Source organism: Drosophila subpulchrella, chromosome 2R (assembly GCF_014743375.2).
Source record: "Drosophila subpulchrella strain 33 F10 #4 breed RU33 chromosome 2R, RU_Dsub_v1.1 Primary Assembly, whole genome shotgun sequence".
Taxonomy (NCBI): Eukaryota; Metazoa; Arthropoda; class Insecta; order Diptera; family Drosophilidae; genus Drosophila; species Drosophila subpulchrella.
In genome coordinates, this window is record NC_050611.1 from 9,668,275 (window position 1) to 9,680,024 (window position 11,750).

The 11,750-nt window shown below is 31.7% G+C and overlaps 2 protein-coding genes and 1 long non-coding RNA gene across 3 annotated transcripts; 2 read left to right on the plus strand and 1 right to left on the minus strand.

Annotated features, from left to right (window-relative positions):
* The first annotated feature begins 1,005 nt into the window (after positions 1-1,005).
* Positions 1,006-2,795, plus strand: LOC119550227 (angiopoietin-1-like). The gene is made up of 2 exons (XM_037858794.1): positions 1,006-2,485; positions 2,546-2,795. Exons 1-2 carry the CDS (start codon positions 1,419-1,421, stop codon positions 2,685-2,687), a joined length of 1,209 nt encoding a protein of 402 aa, XP_037714722.1. The 5' UTR covers positions 1,006-1,418; the 3' UTR covers positions 2,688-2,795.
* Positions 2,358-10,387, minus strand: LOC119550229. The gene is made up of 3 exons (XR_005219443.1): positions 10,251-10,387; positions 2,544-2,683; positions 2,358-2,467 (listed from the first exon to the last, which is right to left on the minus strand). It is a non-coding gene; the product is annotated as an uncharacterized LOC119550229 (long non-coding RNA).
* Positions 4,278-5,414, plus strand: LOC119550228 (angiopoietin-1-like). The gene is made up of 2 exons (XM_037858795.1): positions 4,278-5,130; positions 5,197-5,414. The coding sequence occupies exons 1-2, from the start codon at positions 4,415-4,417 to the stop codon at positions 5,336-5,338; spliced, it is 858 nt and encodes a 285-aa protein (XP_037714723.1). The 5' UTR covers positions 4,278-4,414; the 3' UTR covers positions 5,339-5,414.
* Positions 10,388-11,750: the final 1,363 nt, after the last annotated feature.

An 11,750-nucleotide genomic window follows, 5' to 3' on the forward strand; every position in this document is an offset into this window, starting at 1 on the left:
ATGACAAACATTAGATTTATCAGTCGGGCTCTCTCTATCTCTTTCTCTTCCCCCCTCTCTCTCTCTCTTTGGTATCCCTATCTCTTTCGCGGCCTCTCCACCGCTCATTATCTAATGTTCACTTTAGAGGTTTTTGCAAAAAAAAAGAAATAAGAGTAAAAACTATAACCTGCCCTAGAACTTTTTTACATACCAACTTATGCACACACGCGTTGATATAAAGTTCGTGTGTAAGCACAGTGGCGGCCAAAAGCATAGCACCCTGTAGCTGTAACCTCACTAATTTTAAAGCTTACCTACCAAAATTTTTTTTTTAATTGAAATAATTTTTTTTTATGGTAATCCTAATATAGTTCCGTTTGTCCGGAAATTTAAAGATTTGGAGCCCAAAGCGATAAGTTCTATAGAATTCAATATATAAATTCCAAATTACTAAAGAAAAAGATTTATTTTATCATATATTTGTAGGTTTTATAGAATACAATTTCCAAATTATAAATTATATAATTTCCAAACTACTAAAGAACAAATTTTTTTATCATATAATTTTATATGGTTATCATAATATAGTTCCTTTTGTCCGGAAATGTAAAGATTTGGAGCCCAAAGCGATAAGTCCCATAGAATTCTATAAATAAATTCCAAATTACTAAAGAAAAAGATTTATTTTATCATATAATTGTAGGTTTTATAGAATTCTATATAAAAATTCCAAATTACTAAAGAAAAAAGTTTTTTTATCATATAACTGTAGGTTTTAGTAAATAAAATCCTTCTTTTTAAGCAACAAAAAATGTTTACAAATTAATGAGTTGTTCATTACCTATTTACATCAATATATATTATTTTAACTGCCTTTTTAGTTATGAAATTGTATAGAATTTGTTGATTATTTTTCTAATTTTATGAACTATATATTATGAGCTTCATGAAACTTAAGTTTAAAAAAACCATTAACATTTGCTTAATCCTAAGTAAATGTTCTAATAAAAATTTTTCAGAAATAGTGGAGGTGGGGCGTAATCGACCTCCTTAAGCTTAAAACCGCTTTGTTTAACAAGTTCTCAAATGTTGCATACTTTTGAGTGCAAAACATTGAGAAAAACGCAATTTTTTTGATACGTTTTTGTTTTAAATAAAAAAAAATAAGTTTCTTAGTAGACTCTGACTAATTCCTTACACTAATCAGTACCTAAAACCAATTCCATATTTTAGATATATTTAGACTTAAAATAATGAGTAATTATCTATTTTTTTATAATGAGTAAGACTTTTTTTGAATTTTTGTTTTTTAATATTTTTTGGATAAAGCATTAAATGTGTTTCCTTTTATCAGGCGAATGCCGGCTATAAATTCTGGGTATATTTATGCCAAAGTTCAGTAAAGTTTAGATCAGAGTGGACAGAGGTTAAAAATAATGAAGTGGACTTTTATAATTTTTCTGTCAGTTTTGCTTTTCAAGCTGATATTATTTGGCGGTGCAGATGCAGACGAAGTCACAAATTTAACGGAGACTGGAACTGAAGAAGATGACTCTTTTGATTATGAAAAGTTTAAGCAAGCGTCCCTTATTACAACAGAAGCTATTCATAACTTGCTAAGTAATATCAAAGTTCTAGAAGAATTAATAAGGGATAGAGAAAATACCATAAATATTATGAGTGAACAAATGAAGGAGAAACAAGAAGAACTAAGAATTGCTCAAGACCAAATTGAAAATAAAGATGCCAAAATCAGTGATCAAAATAAACAATTAAATGATCAATTGATGAATATTGTGAACCAAAAACAAATTCTCGAGAATACAGAGGTCGAGGTAAATAAAATGAACGAAACTATTCAGGCTTTACTTAATCAAATTAATGACAATAATAATTTTAACAATGCCAGAAAAAAAGAAATTGAGAGTCAAAATGTATTAAATCAAGCGCAAGCTAAAAAAATAAACACATTGACAAAAAATATTCAAGAGTTGAAAGACATAATCGAAATCCAAAATTCCGAAATAAATGCCAAGCGTAAAGAAATCGAAAGTCTGAAAAAACGTATATCGGATTTGATGGAAGAAAATGAAGCTGAAAATGACGAAAAAACTTGGATTACTATTCAAAAACGCTTTGACGGCTCCGAAAACTTCGACCGAAACTGGACAGATTATAAAAAGGGTTTCGGCGATGCAAAGGGAGAATTTTTCATTGGTCTAGATATAATTCATGCCATGACTCACTCACGACAACATGAACTTTTGATTAAACTGAAGACGAAAAATGGGACTACTTACTATGCTCATTACGATAATTTCCAAATTGGCAACGAAGAACAATCTTATGAGCTGAAATCTCTTGGAAAATACTCAGGCACAGCCGGTGATTCATTTTCTCTAACAGGACCATTGCCACTTAAGTTCAGCACAAGCGACAAGAATAACAAAAGATGCTCTAAAACTCACGGTGGTGGATGGTGGTACTATAAATGTTCAAATAAGTAAGTACTTTGTTTAATAAAATATTTTACAACTTTTTATAAAATTACTCAAACTTACAGTATGCTCAACGGAAAGTTCTATAAGAGTGGACGACGCAGTTTAGGAGAGGTCTACGGAATTCATTGGGGAACGCTTCAAAATCATGACTGGTTGATCTCATTGCCGTTTTCTGAAATGATGATTAGGCCTAAAGGAGCCTAGAATACAAGCATTACAGCTTTGAATTTGCAATATAATGCAATTTGTAATGTTATCAGTCCCGAAATATGTTTTAATTATATTAAGGAATGGCATAACAATATGTTTCTTTCATAGCTTTGCATCCTAAAAACCGAAATAGAATTGAACTATATATAATTGAATAAAATATATCAGAAACTTTAAAATTTGTTGTTGATATTTTTGATGATATTAATTAGAATCTAATAACAACAAGGAAGAACGCTATAGTCGAGTACCTCGACTATCAGATACCCGTTACTCAGCTAAAGGGACCAAAGAGAAATGGAGACATGCAAGCAGCATAGCGAGATTTAAATGCGCCACCTTCCGGCGGAAGACAGATTTAAGCGTTATGGGCGTTAGAGTGGGCGTGGCAAACTTTTTTTTTTGTATCAATCGATAGGTATTGATAAGAACAATACATTTCAGTTAAAATTTTTTATCAAGCATGAACATTGTGGTCGCCACAGGCTTGGGCGGTTTGTGGGCGTTAGAGTGGGCGTGGCATATTCGCGTAACAAACTTGCGCTGCGTACAAGTCTACAGAATCTAAATCTGAGATCCCAATTCTCTATCTTTGATAGTTTCCGAGATATCCACGTTCATATTTTCGATTTTTTGAAGTTTGTGGGCGTTAAAGTGGGCGTGGCAAACGTTTTTTTAAGTCAATCGATAGGTATTGATGAGAACAATACATTTTAGTTAAAATTTTTACTCTAGCATCAAAACTGTAAGAGCCACAGTTTTGGGCGGTTTGAGGGCGTGGCTCGCTGCTGAAACAAACTTGCGCTGCGTAAGAAGCTCAGGAATCTGCACGCCAAATCTCAATAGCCTAGCTCTTATAGTTTCCGAGATCTCAGCGTTCATCCGGACAGACGGACAAACGGACAGACGGACATGGCTAGATCGACTCGGCTAGTGATCCTGATCAAGAATATATATACTTTATGGGGTCGGAAACGCTTCCTTCTGCCTGTTACATACTTTCCGACGAATCTAGTATACCCTTTAACTCTACGAGTAACGGGTATAAAAATGAAAAAAACTCCATTTTTTGATACGTTTTTGTTTTAAATATAAAAAAAAGTTTCTTAGTAGACTCTGACTAATTACTGGCACTAATCAGTACATGAAGCGAAATACTTTTTAAAAATATTTTTTGACTTAAAATAATGAGTTATTATTTTTTTTTTATAATAAATAAGACTTTTTTTTAATGTATGTTTTTTAAAATTTTTTGGATAAAGCATTAAATGTGTTTCCTTTTATCAGGCGAATGCCGGCTATAAATTCTGGGTATATTTATGCCCAAAGTTCAGTAAAGTTTCGATCAGAGTGGACAGAGGTTAAAAATAATGAAGTGGACTTTTATAATTTTTCTGTCAGTTTTGCTTTTCAAGCTGATATTTTTTGGCGGTGCAGATGCAGCTGAAGTCACAAATTCAACGGAGACTGGAGCCCAGGAAAATGGTTCTTTTGATTATGAAAAGTTGAAGCAAGCGTCCCTTTTTACAACAGAAGGTATTCATAACTTGCTAAGATTTATGAAAGATGAAGAAGAATTAATAAGGGATAAAGAAAATACCATAAATATTTTGAGTGAACAACTCAAGGGGAAACAAGAAGAACTAAGAATTGCTCAAGATAAAATTGAAAATAAAGATGCCAAAATCAGTGATCAAAATAAACAATTAAATGATCAATTGATGAATATTGTGAACCAAAAACAAATTCTCGAGAATACAGAGGTCGAGGTAAATAAAATGAACGAAACTATTCAGGCTTTACTTAATCAAATTAATGACAATAATAATTTTAACAATGCCAGAAAAAAAGAAATTGAGAGTCAAAATGTATTAAATCAAGCGCAAGCTAAAAAAATAAACACATTGACAAAAAATATTCAAGAGTTGAAAGACATAATCGAAATCCAAAATTCCGAAATAAATGCCAAGCGTAAAGAAATCGAAAGTCTGAAAAAACGTATATCGGATTTGATGGAAGAAAATGAAGCTGAAAATGACGAAAAAACTTGGATTACTATTCAAAAACGCTTTGACGGCTCCGAAAACTTCGACCGAAACTGGACAGATTATAAAAAGGGATTCGGCGATGCAAAGGGAGAATTTTTCATTGGTCTAGATATAATTCATGCCATGACTCACTCGCGACGACATGAACTTTTGGTTAAACTGAAGACGAAAAATGGAACTACTTACTATGCTCATTACGATAATTTCCAAATTGGCAACGAAGAACAATCTTATGAGCTGAAATCTCTTGGAAAATACTCAGGCACAGCCGGTGATTCATTTTCTCTAACAGGACCATTGCCACTTGAGTTCAGCACAAGCGACAAGAATAATAAAAGATGCTCTAAAACTCACGGTGGTGGATGGTGGTACTATAACTGTTCAGACTGGTAAGTATAATATAATAATATAAAAAAATATTTTGAAACTTTTTATAAATTTACTCAAACCTACAGTATGCTCAACGGAAAGTTCTATACGAGTGGACGACGCAGTTTAGGAGAGGTCTACGGAATTCATTGGGGAACGATTCAAAATCATGACTGGTCGATCTCATTGCCGTTTTCTGAAATGATGGTTAGGCCTAAAAGAGCCTAGAATTCAAGCATTACGTCTTTGAATTTGCAATTTAATGCAATTTGTAAATGGTAAAATTTTTTCTGATCTGTTGGCTTAAAAAAATTGTATCTCTTAAATGAAAACCAAACCCAACTATTTTTTAACAACACATATTCAATATTTAATAAACACCTTTCGTCTTTGAATTGAAATATATTTTTACTACGTAGTTGTTATTAGTCCCGAAATCTGTTTTAATTATATTAAGGAATGGCATAACAATATAGTTTTCGATATTTTCGATGATATTTATTAGAATCTATGTGTTATTAGAATCTAATAACAAAAATACAGGAAACATAAATCAAACATATGCCAAATATATTTATTTATTTCCTTTAAATTTATTTGAAAAAGGAATTCTAATTTAAAAAATGAATATTAGGAATTAGAAATATTTCTAACACATTAATTTATTTAGTTTTACCTAATTAAAATTATGATTAGGTCATCCGAAGGGTAGTAATCAAGCAATACCTTATTGAGACTTCAGGTTTTTAAGGGGCTGTCTCAGGGCCTATAAATGTCACCACTGTTGTTAGCTTTTACTGACATTAGCTATCTCAATTCTGGTTGCAGTTTTTGTTGACGTGTTTTATTTTCGCAGCGAAGCCCTTCAATGGATGCCCACACACAACCGCACACCACCTGAAAACTAACTCAAAGGTAGAGAGCTAGCCTCTAGAATTATCCACGTGCATATGTGCATACTATATGTATGTAGGTCTAAGTACATAGCTATAGCGACAGGTGTTGCATTTTATTTTCCATTTTTTGCAAACTGCACCGCCCTTTAACGTGTCATAAAATGCATTGACATTCAGCTAAAGCAGCTGCTTATATCTATGATCCCCAATCGATCCATTAATAAGTAATTGAAGCACTTGAAACTCAATGCAGATAGTTCGGATATTATAAGCTTTTCCATATGTAATGCTCTTTAAAAAGTAAAGCTCATTCGTTGAGGAAGGCACTCCTACAAAATCGACATCTTAATTAATTATTTATTCAATGCTGTGTTGGTTGAAAATCTAATAATACCATTTTTGTTTACTACCATAACTGATGCGAAATGCGTAAATAAAGTATATTATTACCTTAAAACAAAATAAATAAAAATAGGATCCTTATTTCAAGATCAACTTTAATTTAGTTTTTTTATCTTCTACCTTCCTTAAAACATTTATTAAATGACTAAGAAACAGCCAACAAGCTTAATGCATTATAAAAAGTACTATAAAACATAGGTACAAATTAAAAACCATAAATTCCAAGGTTACAATCCGTAGGATGTGTCATGGTTAACCGTTCCCCTTTTCATGACACACTTTTTTTACCTTGGCTATGACATAATGCTTAAACTTAGTTAAAGAGTTGCCCAAAAGCTTACACTTTAAATTTAATTGACAGTTCAATTTAATTGCAACTACAAATTAGCTGTGCTTAAAAGTTAGTTTATGAGGAAGATGAAAGTCTCCTTTTTACCTGTGTTTGCTTCAAACAGTAATGGTCACAGTAATAGCATTTAGATTTGGTTTTAAATATAGTAAATGATATTTATCAAATATACAAGGCTCTTAGAAGATCACATTTTTATATGTCCTTACCGTATTATCAAAGTTTTTATTTTAATAAAAATGTATTATCATGCTTTTAAAAATTATTTTTAGTTATACACTTTTTTTCAGTATCATTATACATTATATTGAGTTTTAAATATAAGTAAGTGATATTTATCAAATATACAAGGTTTTAAATAGATCATTTTCATGCATTTAAAAATGATTTTTTATTATATACTTATTTTCAGAATCATTTTACATTACATTAGGTTTTAAATATTAGTAAGTGATATTTATCAAATATACAAGGTTTTTGAAAGATCACATTTTTATATATCCTTACAGTATTATCAAAGTTTTTATTTTAATAATTATTTATTATCATACTTTATCATATTAAATACTTTGTTTTCAGTATCATTTTACATTAACTAACTCAAAAACATATTTTTACATTAAATATATAAAATATATTATAGCACAACCTAAATTGTTAAATTGAAAATAGGGGAAAGTCACTAAAACAAATTTTAGTATATACATAAATTGATCAAAGTAATGGGTTTCTAAATAAAAATACTAAAATTATTTAACTTTTTAGCTTGTTAAAGTTGTAGTTCTTAAATAAATTAGGTGAAATCAAATGTAACTTATAATAATTGGCAGGTAATTGGTCCTACCAATTGCTAACTTTAGGTTATGAGCTAATGCTAATTCCCATCCCGCTTTTCCTCTCTCATCACTTCACCTTCATCATTATTTTCTTGGCTCTCCTCCTTCAAGGAAAAGCTCGCTTGGCAACACAAGTGGAAAGTAAAGACAAGACAAAGCAGAAGGTGAAAATGAGAGGGAAAACTGAAGCATACTTCGTGGCGCTTTTGCGTGGACTGGCTCTCTTTTGTTCGTCAGGTCTCTCTCTCTGACTCTCCGGTGCTCTCTTTTTAACCCCCTTGAGTGCTTTTTCTCTCTCTCACCTCTCCGCTCTGGCACGATTTTGGCTCGTGTGGATCTCGTGCTCTCTCCCACTCCCCCCGAAAAAGAGAGGCGGAGGAGTGAGAGAGGGAGGGAGCATGAAAGAGAGCGAGCTCGCTCGCACCCTTCGATCTGGGGCTCACTTTTTGTTGTTGCCTGGAATAGGTGTAATAACGGTATTGCGTACGCCTCTCATTTAACATTATTTTTAGGGTAGTTTTCTGCACTTTGTCCCTGAAGCTCTATTTACCTCAATCGATGTTCCCTCCCACCCTCTGGAAAAAAAAGAAAATCCCCCGCCTCAAAATGCCCACTTTTTGGGGTGGAAATTGTTTCGGCTTCGGGGATCAACATCATCATCATCATCATCGTCGCATTGTAACGAACCGAAATAAACTTAGTTTTTTTTTTCTGTTTAGGGTTTCACCATTTTGCTGTTCCTATATCTCTTTGCTGTTGTTGCTGTCGTTGGTTTTGTGGGCCGACATGACAACGTGAAATTTACTTTATTGTCTGTCCGTGTATTCCATTTCAAAGCATTACTTTTTCGCTGATGCGCCCTCGGGGCCAAAATCGGTGAAGCGCCCACACCCATCTCCATAAACGTACAAAAACACCCAGCACACACTCTCATTTCCAGACGACAGTCGAACTCCCCTAACCAAAACTCCCTAAGATCCAAACATCTACTTTGTAATCTTTATTATCCATGAAAAAAAAACATATTCAAGTATATTCCCCACAGATAGAGGTATATGAAAATTATCAGTTTTTTTCCAGTTCTTTAATTTTAAAATTAAAAATAATATTTTAAGCAGAAAAATTATAATAAAAAAATCGTTGTGTCAAAAAAATTTATTTTCAAAATACCGAGTGTTTTGGAATATGATCTTTCACAATTTTAACTTTTGCAATATACCATTTTGTTTAGGAAAAATATTTTATATAGCAATCCTAAAAACAAAAAGGGAATAACTATTATTTCTAGAAAAATAAACCATTAACTTACAAATCTTAGAGTTTTTCCAGACTTATACAAGTTCAGGTTATCTAATCTCCACAGTATATGTACATATGTTTGTGTACCGTACCGCATCACGGGATCGTCAAAAGCTCAACATCAAAATGATTTTTAAACATTGTCTTTCTTTTTGTTTTTTGCATGCAACTTTCTATGTGTGTATAAATCTTTTTTATATGTAATTAACTTTTATTCGCGTTTTTTTTTTGTTTTGTTTGCTGTTTCTTTGTTGCCATAACAATTGCTAAAACTTGATTTTCAGCGTGTACGAAAATAAGTGCTTACGATAACTGTGTTTCATCAAATAACCGCAGCCGCAACAGTCATAATTTGGAAACTATAATTGCGCATCTTAAAATTCTGCACATTATTAACAGCCCGAAGAAATCTGAGTTTTTAATAATTAGCAGACATCAAAATTGCACGGGCAAAAATGATTCCTTTGTGATGATGATATCTTTAAACATTTAATGTTGATGTCATTTCATATTATAAACATTTGAAGGATGTAATCAATTTTAGTGGGTGTTCAGGACTTTTTCTCCACTCAAGTCCAACTTTTTTTATAAGTAATATGACTTTAAATATCTGTAAGTATTCTATGATCAACAACTTATATTAAATGATATGATATGATATAACATGATATGATATGATATGATATTATATGATTTTTATATGATATAATATGATATGATATAATATGATATGATTTGAGATGATATGATATGATATGATATGATATATGTATAACCATTATATGATCAACAGCTAGTACTTTTGTTAGCCTACGAATATTGGCTTTTCTACTCTAAAGAATGTGAAGAAAATATTAGCTGAGATTATGGAAATATGAAGATGGTGCTTAAGCTAAAGATCTAAAAACCCATAAACTTGTTTGGCTTTGGATTTCTGTTGTTTTTTTTTTTGGCCCACATTTTTTTTCCATTACTGAAGCTGTGGTAAAGTGAAAATTTGGGCCGCACCTCAATCACCTCAAAGGCAAAGTTGTTAAATGCCGAAAAAAAATTGGGAGATCTACAGATCTTCAGCCAGATAATTATTAACCCTAGATGAAAGATTAAAGTTTTACATGGCATATTATATTTTATAAACAGCAATCCTTATTAATATACTTTATATTTTAGTTTTACAAGATGTTTTAATGAAGATATTTTGGTATATAAAATATAAATAGGGTAACTTTTTGTGTACAAATCGAAAAGGGTTAAAAACCAATTAACTTGATTTCCCTAAACGCTTTTATCGAATTAACCAAGTTAAAATGCAGATATGTGAGTCACTGATTGAGTGCATGGGTATGTTGGGTTTTTACCTTGTTTTTCCACCTCCTTCTTCTCTTTTTCTTGTTTTTACCCCTCCACTTCGCTTCCACAGAATGGCGAATACAGCTGTTCCATAAAAATTCCTTTTTTCGCGTTTAATTTTAGCCACTAAATTGCACGGGGAAAACAAAAAGTGCAAGAAGAAAAAATGTTTATTTTCGTATTGTGCTCGAAACTCATTTACATGCACAACACACACACACACTCCTGCGAAATCCGACGAAGAAAATGCGAAAGGAAGTGAGCAAAATGCGTGGGAAGCCAACTCTACACCCTGGGTCACAGAACTAGGGCTAACCTTGAAGGAGTAGCGTTTCCAAGATCTCCAGCATTTACCATCTTCATAGGGTATATCAGTCAAAAGAAGAATCTACGGATTTCGGTGTAAATCATTTGTAGAACAATAAAAAGACTGTCAACTTCAATCGTCAGTTTCCATTTGCTAAATCTTTTAACCTATTATGCAAAACCCTAATTGAATGATCTTTCATGTGTGGGATTAAATTACCATTTTTTATAACATTTCAATAATACTGGTTGTTTATAGGGTTTAGTTTACAGAAAAAACTCCATTCGGCGAGGTTTATATCTTCGAGCTACATTTTAGAAACTTTGAGTTATTGACGATTTTTTTTTAGTGTTAACTTCAGAGATTTTTTTTTAGTGACCTTACCCTACTAGAAATATGAATTTTAACAAGTTCAAAATTTGACACTAAATCCTTATTTACCAAATTAAGGGGAATACTTTTTTCAGTGTATTTTCAAAAGTTTTATCATATATATGGGAAAAGGATTAGCTGATTGAGCCTTGTTTAAAGGATATTTAATCCATTATCATCCTGTTTAGTTAAGGAATACATACAAACATAAGTATATCTCTAACAAAGGTTTTTACCTCTGAAAAGTACTTAAAAGTTACTTACTTTTTACCTCTAAAAAGTATTTCAAAGATACTCAGTTTAGATCCTTAAAATGTTAAGCCATTTTTCCGACCTATTTTTTAGGAAGACTTTGGAAATGTATTTATCGAAGCGTACTTGAAAATATCATGATGTTGTATCAAGTTATACCTTTCATATACTTTCTAAAGTAAAAATACATAATTTTATTAATAAAAACCACTTTTTAATACAGTTTTTGGAAATTAAAAGAAATAGATCAATACATTTTGAACAGTAAATATGAGTATCTCCAAATAAATATAATGATATATAATGATATAGTGATATTCTGATAATTATTTTTTAAAATACAGGTAGACTGTAGAAAACCGAAAACAAAACTGTAAATATTTCAAAAAGAACAAAAGTTCCTGATAGGATTATCAGTAAATTTCATTTCATTGTTTAGAATTTCCAAAAATTGCATAACGGACCTTTTGCAATTGGATATTAAAGGTATCTCGCAATCGATCAATGTTGGGATCAGATTCGTCTGGTTTTCCCCCCTACACAGAGTATTTGCTGCTGTATGTTTTCTCTCCCCCTG

Bases quoted from the DNA above. Each gene is read 5' to 3' on its own strand.
- LOC119550227 (XM_037858794.1), top strand. From the start codon at position 1,419: ATGAAGTGGACTTTTATAATTTTTCTGTCAGTTTTGCTTTTCAAGCTG. The intron at 2,486-2,545 runs GTAAGTACTTTG...TCAAACTTACAG, and splicing joins TACTATAAATGTTCAAATAA to TATGCTCAACGGAAAGTTCT.
- LOC119550228 (XM_037858795.1), top strand. From the start codon at position 4,415: ATGAATATTGTGAACCAAAAACAAATTCTCGAGAATACAGAGGTCGAG. The intron at 5,131-5,196 runs GTAAGTATAATA...TCAAACCTACAG, and splicing joins TACTATAACTGTTCAGACTG to TATGCTCAACGGAAAGTTCT.